The sequence below is a fragment of the Myxine glutinosa genome, chromosome 10 (genome assembly GCF_964187855.1).
Source record: "Myxine glutinosa chromosome 10, kmMyxGlut1.1, whole genome shotgun sequence".
Lineage (NCBI taxonomy): Eukaryota > Metazoa > Chordata > Myxini > Myxiniformes > Myxinidae > Myxine > Myxine glutinosa.
Window position 1 is genome coordinate 55,942,620 of NC_136270.1, and position 14,882 is coordinate 55,957,501.

At 51.3% G+C, this 14,882-nt stretch overlaps 1 protein-coding gene across 16 annotated transcripts in view; it reads right to left on the reverse strand.

The window, feature by feature from the left end:
• The window catches only part of SCAP (SREBF chaperone), a 122,970-nt gene that overhangs the window by 87,283 nt on the left and 20,805 nt on the right, over window positions 1-14,882 (reverse strand). For 12 of the 16 annotated variants that reach the window (XM_078785688.1, XM_078785685.1, XM_068127755.2 and 9 more), the window contains exons 3-4: window positions 757-880; window positions 457-614 (exon numbers count right to left, since the gene is read on the reverse strand). In XM_078785688.1, coding sequence (XP_078641814.1) covers window positions 457-614; window positions 757-880 — 282 coding nt within the window. The remainder of the gene's footprint in view (window positions 1-456; window positions 615-756; window positions 881-14,882) is intronic. The other 4 variants (XM_078785691.1, XM_068127756.2, XM_078785690.1 and 1 more) reach the window with 1 other exon arrangement.

The window sequence follows — 14,882 nt, forward strand, 5'->3', positions numbered from 1 at the left end:
GATGTCCCTGCTCTCAAATGTTGTGTTTGTGTGCTTCCCCAATCCCCTTCTCTCCCCATCTGGTCTACCGCTCACTCTTTTTATATATATTTTGTTTGTCTGTTTGATTTGTTTGTGAAATAAATGTTAGCTCTTTCACGAGCCTCGATTCTGTATACAAAAAAAAAGAAAAAAAGAAGAAGAAGAAGCAGACGTCTGAATATAAACGGACGCGGGCATTTGCATTTTCAGATGATTTCTAGTATGTTATTACATTTGTAAAAAGCATTCACTGCAAACAAGCAATGTTAATTTTGCTTTCACATTTCCTCCAAATTTTCTAATTTCAACCCAAGTGAAGTACACGAGGTATTTTACATATTGCACGAAATACCAAATATTACATCAATTTGCACTTATGTAGTCGCACACTACCACTCAACGAGCTATTTGAAAATAGCTGAAGAAAGCACACACCTTGTACGCTGCTGATGGTTCCGTATCTCATCGATGACTTCAAAAACTTTGGACAAAGGTGCACGAAAGGCATCTGCTGGGATAAGACTCTGTTCCCATGGAGACACCATAGCCTTGACTATGACTTGCTGTACATATGCCACGGGACTACCGACATACTGCAACAAGCACAAAATTAAAAACTGTTAATTGCTGTTCATGTATCAACAGCTCACTTTGAAGGCTTCAAAAGTAGTGAGTAACCCAAGGGGTGGCACGCCATTGGGACTCGTGAATCATGCAACGGAGATGCAACTTTACCCACGATGGAATCTGGGTGTAATCGGCCAGCTCAATGCCATCCAACAAAGCAGAATTTGCCTTCTCTGAAGATACAAATTCCAGCGGCCCAGTTCCAGGTAGTGGAAGCTTCAGCAAAGGATAGCTGTGATGGTCACAAAATAAACGCAAAGGTTTGCACTTGGGTATAAATACAAAATTCTAGTTGCACATATTAATGCTTACCTGCACTCCAGATCCAGATAACATGTGCAGAGCTTTCCAGCAATAAATCTTTCAAACATGAAACCCACCGCCACCCCCCAAAAACAAGAACAACATCCTTCCATCCTTCCCCCTCCCCAAACATCACCACTTAGTCAAACAAAACCATGGACACTTCAACTCGGCAAAGACCACCGAAGAGCAGAATTCAGGGGACTGGCAAAACTTTGGCTCATCTTGAACGATCATTGCATCTGTCATTACTTATTGGCTCTGTTCAAAATAAATAAATAAATACTTTACTCAACATACCAAAAAATGACGAAAATCATGGTCACAAGGGTCTGTTGTATTTATATATTTCAGATGAAGGTGTATCTGAGGTGTTCTTAGTACACCATCTAAAGTGCATAGGATCTATGGTAAGTAATAAATGGTGGTAAAAGGTGATGTCCCGTCATTGCTGGTTGATCGCACAATGCGCATTTGCCTCAGTTTAGCAGTTTGTGAAGAATACGAGGAAACACGCATGAACAACTCCACAACTGTTCGCAGTATCGTACAGTACCAACTCCACAACTGTTCGCAGTATCGTACAGGACCAACTCCACAACTGTTCGCAGTATCGTACAGTACCAACTCCTCGATTGTTCGAAGTATCGTACAGTACCAACTCCTCGACTGTTCGAAGTATCGTACAGTACCAACTCCTCGACTGTTCGCAGTATCGTACAGTACCAACTCCTCGACTGTTCGCAGTATCGTACAGTACCAACTCCTCGACTGTTCGCAGTATCGTACAGTACCAACTCCACAACTGTTTGCAGTATCGTACAGTACCAACTCCACAACTGTTTGCAGTATCGTACAGTACCAACTCCTCGACTGTTCGCAGTATCGTACAGTACCAACTCCTCAACTGTTCACAGTATCGTACAGTACCAACTCCTAAGTATAGGTACCAACTAAAGGTACAGGTACAGGTATAGGTACAGTACCAACTCCTATCGTACAGTACCAACTCCAACTCCCAACTCCTCGACTGTTCGCAGTATCATACAGTACCAACTCCTCAACTGTTCGCAGTATCATACAGTACCAACTCAACTGTTCACAGTATCGTAGAGTACCAACTCCTCAGTATCATACAGTACCAACTCCTCAACTGTTCGCAGTATCGTACAGTACCAACTCCTAAGTATCATGCAGTACCAACTCCTCGCCTGTTCGCAGTATCGAACAGTACCAACCCCTTGACTGTTCGCAGTATCGTACAGTACCAACTCCTCGACTGTTCGCAGTATCATACAGTACCAACTGCTCGACTGTTCGCAGTATTGTACAGTACCAACTCCTCAACTGTTCACAGTATCGTACAGTACCAACTCCGAAGTATCATACAGTACCAACTCCTAGACTGTTCGCAGTATCGTACAGTACCAACTCCTCAACTGTTTGCAGTATCATACAGTACCAACTGCCAGACTGTTCGCAGTATCGTACAGTACCAACTCCTCGACTGTTCGCAGTATCATACAGTACCAACTGCTCGACTGTTCGCAGTACCGTACAGTACCAACTCCTCAACTGTTCACAGTATCGTACAGTACCAACTCCGAAGTATCATACAGTACCAACTCCTCGACTGTTCGCAGTATCGTACAGTACCAACTCCTCAACTGTTCACAGTATCGTAGAGTACCAACTCCTAAGTATCATACAGTACCAACTCCTCACCTGTTCACAGTATCGTACAGTACCAACTCCTCGACTGTTCTCAGTATTGTACAGTACCAACTCCTCAGTATCATACAGTACCAACTCCACAACTGTTCGCAGTATCGTACAGTACCAACTCCTCGACTGTCTGCAGTATCGTACAGTACCAACCCCTCGACTGTTCGCAGTATTTTACAGAACCAACCCCTCGAATATTCGCAGTATCGTACAGTACCAACCCCTCGACTGTTCCCAGTATCGTACAGTACCAACTCCTCGACTGTTCGCAGTATCGTACAGTAGCAACTCCTCGAGTGTTCGCAGTATTGTACAGTACCAACTCCTCAGTATCATACAGTACTAACTCCACAACTGTTCGCAGTATTGTACAGTACCAACTCCTCGACTGTCCGCAGTATCGTACAGTACCAACTCCACAACTGTTTGCAGGATCGTACAGTACCAACTCCTCGACTGTTCACAGTATCGTACAGCACCAACTCCTCAACTGTTCGCAGTATTGTACAGTACCAACTCCTCGACTGTTCACAGTATCGTACAGTACCAAGTCCTTGACTGTTCGCAGTATTGTACAGTACCAAGGCCTCGACTGTTCGCAGTATCGTACAGCACCAACTCCTCGACTGTTCGCAGCATTGTACAGTACCAAGTCCTTGACTGTTCGCAGTATTGTACAGTACCAACTCCTCGACTGTTCGCAGTATTGTACAGTACCAACTCCTCGACTGTTCACAGTATAGTACAGTACCAACTCCTCGACTGTTCACAGTATCGTACAGTACCAACTCCTCAGCGATGTTCAGTGCCAACTCCTCAGCGATGTTCAGTGCCAACTCCTCGACTGTTCGCAGCATTGTACAGTACCAACTCCTCAGTATCGTGCAGTACCAACTCTTCGACTGTTCACAGTATCGTACAGTACCAACTCCACAGTATCGTACAGTACCAACTCCTCGACTATTCACAGTATCGTACAGTACCAACTCCTCGACTGTTCGCAATATCATACAGTACCAACTCCTCGACTGTTCACAGTATCGTACAGTACCAAATCCTCAACTGTTCGCAGTATCATACAGTACCAACTCCTCGACTGTTCGCAGTATCGTACAGTACCAACTCCTCGACTGTTCGCAGTATCATACAGTACCAACTCCTCAACTGTTCACAGTATCGTATAGTACCAACTCCTCAGCGGCATACAGTACCAACTCCTCACCTGTTCGTAGTATTGTACAGTACCAACTCAACTGTTCACAGTGTTGTACAGTACCAGCTCCTCAGTATCGTACAGTACCAACTCCTCGACTGTTCGCAATATCATACAGTACCAACTCCTCGACTGTTCACAGTATCGTACAGTACCAAATCCTCAACTGTTCGCCGTTTCGTACACTACCAACTCCTCAACTGTTCACAGTATCGTACAGTACCAACTCAACTATTCGCAGTATCATACAGTACCAACTCCTCGATTGTTCACAGTATCATACAGTACCAACTCCTCAGCGATGTACAGTACCAACTCCTCACCTGTCCGTAGTATTGTACAGTACGACCTCAACTGTTCGCAGTATCATACAGTACCAACTCCTCGACTGTTCGCAGTATCGTACAATACCAACTCCTCAACTGTTCACAGTATCGTACAGTACCAACTCCTAGGTATAGGTACCAACTAAAGGTACAGGTACAGGTATAGGTACAGTACCAACTCCTATCGTACAGTACCAACTCCAACTCCCAACTCCTCGCCTGTTCGCAGTATCGAACGTCCCAACCCCTCGACTGTTCGCAGTATCGTACAGTACCAACTCCTCAACTGTTCACAGTATCGTACAGTACCAACTCAACTGTTCACAGTACCATAGAGTACCAACTCCTCAGTATCATACAGTACCAACTCCTCAACTGTTCACAGTATCGTACAGTACCAACTCCTAAGTATCATACAGTACCAACTCCTCGCCTGTTCGCAGTATCGAACAGTACCAACCCCTTGACTGTTCGCAGTATCATACAGTACCAACTCCTCGACTGTTCGCAGTATCATACAGTACCAACTCCTCGACTGTTCGCAGTATCGTACAGTACCAACTCCTCAACTGTTCACAATATCGTACAGTACCAACTCCGAAGTATCATACAGTACCAACTCCTCGACTGTTCGCAGTATCGTACAGTACCAACTCCTCAACTGTTCACAGTATCGTAGAGTACCAACTCCTCGACTGTTCTCAGTATTGTACAGTACCAACTCCTCAGTATCATACAGTACCAACTCCACAACTGTTCGCAGTATCGTACAGTACCAACTCCTCGACTGTCTGCAGTATCGTACAGTACCAACTCCACAACTGTTTGCAGTATCGTACAGTACCAACTCCTCGACTGTTCGCAGTATTTTACAGTACCAACCCCTCGAGTATTCGCAGTATCATACAGTACCAACTCCTCGCCTGTTCGCAGTATCGAACAGTACCAACCCCTTGACTGTTCGCAGTATCGTACAGTACCAACTCCTCGACTGTTCGCAGTATCATACAGTACCAACTCCTCGACTGTTCGCAGTATCGTACAGTACCAACTCCTCAAGTGTTCGCAGTATCGTACAGTACCAACTCCTCAGTATCATACAGTACCAACTCCACAACTGTTCGCAGTATCGTACAGTACCAACTCCTCGACTGTCCGCAGTATCGTACAGTACCAACTCCTCGACTGTTCACAGTATTGTACAGTACCAAGTCCTCGACTGTTCGCAGTATCGTACATTACCAACTCCTCGACTGTTCGCAGTATTGTACAGTAGCAAGTCCTCGACTGTTCGCAGTATTGTACAGTACCAACTCCTCGACTGTTCGCAGTATTGTACAGTACCAACTCCTCGACTGTTCGCAGTATCGTACAGTACCAACTCCTCGACTGATCGCAGTATCGTACAGTACCAAGTCCTCGACTGTTCGCAGTATTGTACAGTACCAACTCCTCGACTGTTCACAGTATCGTACAGTACCAACTCCTCGACTGTTCGCAGTATCGTACAGTACCAACTCCTCGACTGTTCGCAGTATTATACAGTACCAAGTCCTCGACGTCAGACCTGCTGGAAGTTCGACGTCAGACCTGCTGGAAGTTCGACGTCAGACCTGCTGGAAGGTCGACGTCAGACCTGCTGGAAGTTCGACGTCAGACCTGCTGGAAGTTGGACGTCAGACCTACTGGAAGTTCGACGTCACACTTACTGGAAGTTTAACGTTAGACTTACTGGAAGTTTAACGTTAGACTTACTGGAAGTTTAACGTTAGACTTACTGGAAGTTTAACGTTTGTAATGATACAATGATCGATTTAACATCTCACTTCCCCTCCCTAACGCACCAATCACCCTCCCTGAGCTAACCTGTGCTCTTGCTGCAATGGATTCTGGGAAAGCTCTGGGTATCAACGGTCTACCTCCTGAATTCTTCCTTACCTTTAGGGACCTTGTAGGTGCCGAGTTGCTGAATGTTAGGGTTAGAAGACTGGTAAAATGGTGAGCTGAGTCTTAGAAGAGCTGCAGTATGCTTGCTCCCAAAAACTGGAGATCCCCAAGTTATGGCGAACAGGCGACCAATCTTATTGGTGATCTGGTATTACAAGAACAGAGTTACTGTGTTCCTGGAAGACCCACCTCCCCCCCCCCCCCCCCCCCGTTTTCATGTCTGAAAACTTTAAAATCAATGTTCTTTGCAACCGTTGGTCTGATAGGCACAAAATGTTCACCAAGTGATTGGCTAGACCTGCAGAATTTTTTTTACTGCTAATTATGACATCATAGGTCATGTGGTATGGACGCCATCTTGGAAAAAAACCATCAACTTTGCCCCTCTATATCTCCGAAACGGTTCAATGGAAGAAATTGAATCATGGCTCATTCTAAAGAGCTCTGCATTGGGACCAAATTTTTTGTTTATTTAGGATATTAAAAGTGCTAACATTACAAGGTTAGAATTCGACAAATAGAACCCTTGATGCCACGAATATGATAGTTTGTGCATGAACTAAGTGAAAAAAAATTCAGTACAAAAAATTTCGACGTCACAGGTCACATGGTTCAGCCGCCATATTGTTTTTCGTGAAAAACACTAAAACGCCTTTTTCTCAGAAATGGCTAAACAGATCGAGAAAGTGAGAAATGGCCTATGTGGATGCGGCCTACCTGCTTTGACGAAGCACTGTAAGCATCTTCTTGCTTATAATGTGTTTTACTGTTAATTTACTTTGATTCATTTCAGTTTTGACCTTGTCCGATTTGGCCAGAGGCGTTAAACTGCCGTCATGGCAAATACACGCGGCTTGGTATGAGGCATCCGATAATTTAACCCAGAAACACATGTTCATCATGTGTGTTCTGCCAGAAGGAGTCCTCACTAATGATGTCGTACTAGCAGTAGGGAGAATTTTGTTCACGACGTTATAAGTGCGGGTTTAACCACAGAGGGGTTTTCATGTTAGCGTCCCCTATGAATAATCCCATGATGAAAATTGTTGTATCAAATGTCCCACCTTTCATATATAACAATAAACTCATGTCAGTCCTGTCAAGAATGTCAATGATCCCCCTGAGGAACCGAGACGAGAGGATAAAACACACGTGATGAGTTTCCGTCGACAGGTATACATGGTACTTCTCGAACGTGGCGATGCACCAGGTTGAATATTTGATTCAAAGTAAAATCCTACGATCGCAGGTATCAAATGTAGGCCTCGTCGGTTTTGCTAACATGCTTTCTCTGTTGAGTCTTTGGTCACTTTAAACATTTCTGCTCCAAGATTTCATGTTTAAAGTGTGGTAAAAATGGTCACGTGGACACGGATTGGAAAAAAGATAATATTAATACTTCAGATGATCCAATGCCAAACAGGAAATCAGAGCTGTCTCCCTTGACATATCACGTGCCATCGATACGGTCTGGCACCCAGCTCTGCTCACCAAACTCTCCTCCTATGGTATCCATGGAAATCTCCATGCATGGCTTGCGGACTTCCTCTCTGGTCGTAGTCAACGTGTGGCCCTGAATGGATTTCTCTCATCTGCCCTTCCTGTTCAGGCTGGAGTTCCCCAAGGCAGTGTTCTGGGCCCTGTGCTTTTTCTGGTCTTCATCAATGATCTCTCTGACTCTCTGGAAAAACCTCTCTATCTCTTTGCTGATGACTCCACTCTCTGCCGCTCCATTCCTCTTCCCTCAGATCGGCAGTCTGCAGCCTCCTCACTCTCTGAAGACCTGGACAAAATCACAGACTGGTCAAACAAGTGGAACATGTCTTTCAATCCTGACAAATCTCACTCTCTTACTATGTCTCTCCGAAAAGATCGACTGGACAACCCTCCCATCTACTTTCTCAACAATCCTCTCCAAGAAGTTCTGTTGCTCAAGCTTTTGGGTCTCACTATCTGCCATGATCTTTCTTGGGAAAACCACATTTCCAAGCTGGCCTCCAAAGCCAGTCGCCGACTGGGCATCCTCCGTCATGCGAAGTCCTTCCTAGGCACACCTGAGCTCCTCACCACATACAAGGCTTTCATCCGCAGCTCAATGGAATACTGCTCTCCTTTCTGGGCTGGTGCTCCTGCCTCACACCGAGCTCGGCTTCATGCTGTTGAAACCAAAGCTTTCAGAATCATTGGAATCTCCCGCGATGAAGCTATCTCTGAGGGCCTTTCACTCACTCACCGCAGGCAGGGAGGTTGGTGGTCTTTCTGTCTTCTACCGACTCTTCTCCGGCCTTGCTCCCCAAGCTCTCTCTGTGCTCTGTCCCCCAAATATTCCTACAGGTCGCACAAGATCTGTCAGCAACCCTCTGATGGTTAAACTGCCGAAATCTCGGCTCTCTGCTAACCTTCACTCTTTCATTCCTCTTTTCTCCCGCCTCTGGAACAAGCTCCCACACTCCCTTCAATCCCTCTCCTCCCTCCAGGTCTTTAAAACAGCTGTTCACCACCATCTCTTATCTTCCCCCATCCAAAATCTTGATCTTTTCTTCCCCCTCTAATTCACCCCAGATCCACCTTGTTTGAAATTCCAACTTCTTTCCTGGAAGTCCTGGCAGTGTCCATATGTTTTATACCACTCCCACCCCCCCCCCTTCCCATGCCTCGCCCCCCCCCAAAGCCCTCTCTCTCCCACAGATCTCTCGATGTCTCCATGTCTCCATGTCTCTCGGTCCGTGCTCTCAAATGTTGTGTTTGTGTCCTTCCCCTCTCTCCCCATCTTGTCTACCGCTCCCGATGTTATATGTTTTATGTGTCGGTTTGTCTTTCTGTGTGATTAATGTTCGCTCTTTCACGAGCCTCGATCTTGTATACAAAACAAACAAAAAAAAAGATCCTATAAAACGGACAGAAGTTAATCGCGATAGTTTACCTGTTCGTGCTGTTCCTTCCTGCACTGAGATGAACAGTAATAATATCCCTGTTCCTAGTCTCAAAAATAAGACCATTGGTCCTGACGCTCACTTGAATCAGGAGCAAAAGTCAGTCAAACCCCCGACAGACCCCGAGATGTTTATGCCGTGAAAAAAAACTTTGGTACATCATGGGTGATAAAAGTTGTGGTCAAGTGTGTGTAGTTTCGGAGAAGAGCAAATAGCTATTTTGGGATCTCAACCCCGACCCCCGATGACTCCCTTAATGAGCGCAGATTTTGATGCAATCAAACCTCTGTTACCGTTAGGCATCAGAGATGAAGCTTGTGGGCAAGTTTCATCAAAATCATGTGTTTGGGTCAAGCAATAATGACAGAAGCGTTTAAACTCACTCACTCACTCACTGACTGACTGACTGACTTACCTATGGACACTGCTCGATCGCATAAACTCAGCGGACTAAAGTCGGGGTGAGCTAAAAACGATCGTACCTCACTTCCTGTTACAAAAACGAAGTAACCCCAAATTGTACAACCTTTGACACCGTTCCCTCATGTAGTGAAGCAATGGATGTGGATCCTATTATTATTTCTTAAAAACGAAGAGTATCGGTTGCTAGTTTTTCTATCAGTACTGTACTGCAAAGAAGGTAGTATTGGAGGACAGTGTAGCTGAAAATGCACCTCAATGTGTTCCTTAGGCTTCGATGGGTTTTGAAAAAAAATTAAAAAGACAGCATGTTGAATGCCTGGCAGAGCTTCTTGGTGTGCCAACAGGAAGACACCCCTGCCACCAAAAGGTTTGCTCAAGAGCCTTAGTTTTACAATCGTCTTTTTCCTAACATTCTCAAAAGTAGGGACTTCCGCAAGCATTTCATAGCCACCAGCATCACAAAGGTATTTCAGAATGTGGGTGAAGATCAGCTCGAGAAGTAGCTGACCTAACGGGAATTCGGTCTGAAAGAGTGACTGGAAAAGTCTTGAGGAAGGTCATACAAATAGGGTTCCAACTGGGATTATGTCGGACCCACGAGTTCAAACCATTGCACGATGAGTGGGGTTTCCCGGGTTATTAGTGCACTTCAATTCGGACGACCTATTAGCATGGGGTATTGGGGTAAAGCCCCTTTCAAGAGGCTAGCAGTAAAGATTTGTACAAATCATGTGGTAAGTTACTGCTGGGGGATACACACCAACAGGAAGAATGCTGCTTTTTACCATCGACAGAGAGGAAGCTCAGTGAAAAAAACCAAGCTATCCAAAGGTGAGGAACCAGGTTATTATAATAGGTAGGACATTAAAGTCACAGGGGAGAGGGGATAGTCATAGGAAGACCATGCTGTGCAAGTTGAAAATGGCAGTTCAAAACAAGGAGACTACATCTAGATATCTGTGATGCATACAACTTATATATGGCAAGAAAAGAAACAGAAGTTAAAGATGGTTGTGTGGCGGGCACAATGGTCAATAATTCCGCGCACCAGTGGGTGGCGCGAGCGTCCGGGCGTGGAACTGAGATACATGCCCCGCCTTTCGGCCGTTCGGCCACGCCCGGGGGCAAGGCGTGGCCTCGGGATATATATGCGGGCTCTAAGGTCGAGCCCGCCCAGTGCTGATGTGCAAGCTTGTATTAAAGTGCTTTCGTTTCTATCCGCGCGTTGTGGCCTACCTTTCTGGCAATCGAGTCGTGTGTGCACAGCACCACACTGTGAACCCCGACTGGTTCAGCCGTCGCTGACCCCCGAACGCGCCATGGCTATCAACGCCGTCGCCATCAAACTCCCGGAGTTCTGGGAAGCGCAAGCCGACGTTTGGTTTGTGCAGGCCGAAGCTCAATTCCAACTCCGGGGCATCACGGCGGACGAGACCAGGTACTACCACGTGGTCGCCGCCCTCGGGCCCGGCACTGCCGCCCGTGTCGTGTCCATCCTTCGGCACCCACCAGGCGACCACAAGTACGAGGCGCTCAAACGTCTCCTCCTCGCCACGTTCGGGCTCACGGAGGTCGAACGCGCCGACCGCCTCCTGGACCTTCCCGCCCTCGGCGATACACGACCATCCGTCCGGATGGATTTTATGCTGTCCCTGCTTGGAGACCAGCGCCCGGATTTCTTGTTCCGAGCACTTTTCCTCCGCCAGCTACCTGTACAGGTGCGCCTTGCGCTGGCCGGTTCCAAAATAACGGAACCCCATGCCCTGGCCGGAGAGGCTGACAAATTTTTTGCGGCCTGCGACAAGCGGTCGGTGTACGGTGCTGCCGTAGTGGATCCCGGTGCGGAGGCTCCAGCGCCCCCTGCTTCCCTCGTGGCCACTGCTACGCCCCGCCCACTACCGCCGCCGCCACCACCACCGCCGCTGGCACGGCCGACGCGGCCGCCGCCGCCGCCGCAAACCTGGTGCTACTACATGCCAGGTTCGGCCGCAAGGCTAGAACGTGCCGCCTGCCGTGTTCTTTTGACGGGTCGGGAAACGACCGGGCCGGCGCTCACTTGCGGCCATGAGCGTCGGCCATTCCGGCAGCCTCCTGTTCATCACGGACACCTCGTCTGGTCGTCGTTTTCTGTGCGACACGGGAGCGCAGGTAAGCGTCCTCCCTGCCTCCGCGTCCGACAAGCAAGCCGCGGGCTGGGGCCCCGCTTTGCTTGCCGCCAACGGAACACCCATCCGCACATTCGGGAAGCGCTGCCTCTCACTGCAGTTCAGAGGGCAGTGTTTCAAATGGTCGTTCGTCACCGCCAGCGTGCCAATGGACCTCCTCGGTGCGGACTTCCTTTGTGCGAATGGGCTGTTGGTGGACGTTAAGCGTCGACGTCTCATCCAGGCCGAAACCTTCAGCTCGCTCGCATGTTCGCTGAGCGGCTCGTTGAGCAGCTCACTGAGCGGCTCACCGAGCGGCTTGCCAAGCGGCTTGCTGAGTGGTTCCGTCCCGGCGAGATTAGTTTGTACGCTTCCGGCAGCGGACGAGTTTACCCGCCTCCTCGCCAGTTTCCCGGCACTCACGCGGCCCACCTTCTCGGCGGTGGCCGTCAAACATGGGGTGGAGCACCATATCCCCACCGTCGGCCCACCGGTCTACGCCCGGGCGCGCCGCCTCGACCCCACGAAGCTCGCCGTGGCGAAAGCGGAGTTCGCCAGCTGGAACGGCTGGGCATCGTACGGCGCTCCAACAGCGCTTGGGCCTCTCCTCTGCACATTGTGCCCAAGCCCGGCAGCGGATGGCGGCCGTGCGGTGACTACCGCCGGCTCAACGATGCCACCACCCCCGACCGCCACCCGGTCCCGCATATTCAAGACTTTTCCGCCCGGTTAGCAAACACGACCGTTTTCTCTAAGGTGGACCTCATCCAGGGCTACCACCAGGTCCCCGGAGAACCGGCCGATGTCCCAAAGACGGCCGTCATCACCCCTTTCGGCCTCTTTGAGTTCCTGCGGATGCCTTTTGGGTTGAAGAATGCGGCCCAGGCGTTCCAGCGGCTCATGGACAGCGTCTTGCGCGACTCACCTTTCATCGACGTCTACCTGGACGACATCCTAGTCGCGAGCGCGTCCCGGGAGGAGCACCTGCTCCACCGACGCACGCTCTTCGAACGCCTGGGCCAGCATGGCCTGATCATCAACCCCGCGAAGTGCCGTTTCGGCGTCACCGACATCGACTTCTTGGGGCACCGCATCACCAGGCACGGGGCCGTCCCTTTACTGGCCAAGGTGGAGGCCGTCAAGAGTTTCCCGCGCCCACGCACGATCAAGGGGCTCCAGTAATTCCTGGGCATGGTCAATTTTTACCACCGCTTCGTTCCACGCGTCGCCCAGCTCCTGCGCCCCCTGCACGAGGCCCTCCGGGGGAAGCCGGGCAAAGGTGACATCGCCTGGACGGAGCCGATGGACGTGGCATTTGCGGGCGCAAAGCTGGCCTTGGCCAACGCCACCATGCTCGGTGCACGAGCAGTGGGTGCGTGGTGCTTGGCAGACGCTGGCGTTTTTTAGCCGGCAGCTTCGCCCGCACAAACGTCGCTACAGCACCTTCGACCGCTAGCTGCTCGGACTCCACCTGGCGGTCCAGCACTTCCGCCATCTGCTCGAGGGCCGCCCGTTCACGGCTTTCGTCGATCACAAGCCCCTTGTGTTTGCGATGGCCAAGGTCGCCCCGGCAGCAGCGTCACCTCTCTGCCATGTCCGAGTATACGACGGACATCCGTCACGTCGCGGGTAAAGACAACCCGGTGGCGGATTGCCTTTCCCGGTCCGTCGCACACGCGGTCCACCTCGGGATCGACTATGCCCGGATGGCGGAGGACCAGACCGCCGACCCCGACGTCCAGGCCTTGCGGACCGCGTCACGGGCCTCCGCGTCACCGAGGTGCCGTTCGACATCGCGGGCACGACCCTCTTGTGCGACGTCTCCCTCGGCCGGCCTCGCCCCATCGTGCCCGCTGGCTGGCAGCGCCCGGTTTTCGACACCATTCACGGCCTGTCCCACCCGGGCACGAAGGCTTCCCAGAAGCTCGTCGCGGCGAAGTTCGTCTGGCATGGCCTCAGGAAGAACGTCCGCAACTGGGCCAGGACGAGCCTCGCGTGCCAGCGCGCAAAGGTCCACCGCCGCACCCAGGCCCCGTTGGCCATGTTTACGGTGCCCGAGCGTCGGTTCGACCACGTCCACGTCGACTTGGTGGGACCTCTGCCCCCCTCGCGGGGGTTCACCCACCTCCTCACCATGGTGGACCGCACCACCCGGTGGCCGGAGGCCATGCCATTGGCGGCGATGACTGCGGCTGACGTCGCGCAAGCCTTCTTCGCCACGTGGGTTGCCCGGTTCGGTGCCCCCTCAGAAATCTCGTCCGACCGCGGCCCCCAGTTCACCTTGGAGCTCTGGGGAGCGGTGGCGCAAGGGCTCGGCGTCAAATTGCACCGCACCACGGCCTACCACCCCCAGGCCAACGGCCTGTGCGAGCGCTTTCATCGCTCGATGAAGGCCGCGCTCCGGGCCAGCCTCCGCGACGGCAGCTGGGCCGACAGGCTCCCCTGGGTCCTGCTGGGCCTCAGCACAGCGCCCAAGGACGATCTGCGCGCGTCCTCGGCAGAGCTGGTCTTCGGACAACCGCTGCGGGTGCCGGGGGAATTTATCCCAGACTCCACGGTTCCTTGGTCCGCGGCGCAACAGCGCTCCACCCTGCAGGAGACCGCCAGGAGGTTCGCCCCGGTGCCGACGGCACACCACGGTTGCCCGTCCTCCCACGTCGCCCCGGAGCTTCGCACGGCGGAGTACGTTTTCGTCCGGCACGACGCCCACCGGGCACCGCTGCGGCCCCCGTACGACGGGCCCTTCCGCATGCTGGAGACCGGGGACAAACATTTCACTGTGGACATCGGCGGTGCCCCGGATCGTATCTCCGTGGACCGCCTCAAGCCGGCCCACCTCGATCTGGACCACCCCCCGCAAGCAGCTCTGCCTCCGCGTCGAGGCCGCCCCCGGCGGTCAAGCCCACGGCACCCCCAACCCCGCCATCCCACTACCCCCCAGCCCTGCACGCATCGCCAAGGGGCGTTTCGGCCGGGTCATCCGGCTTCCCCGCAAGCTCACCCTTCAGGTGCGCGGGAATTCTGGGGGGGGGGGGGGGCGCGTGTGGCGGGCACAATGGTCAATAATTCCGCGCACCAGTGGGTGGCGCGAGCGTCCGGGCGTGGAACTGAGATACATGCCCCGCCTTTCGGCCGTTCGGCCATGCCCGGGGGCAAGGCGTGGCCTCGGGATATATATGCGGGCTCTAAGGTCGAGCCCGCCCGGTGCTGATGTGCGAGC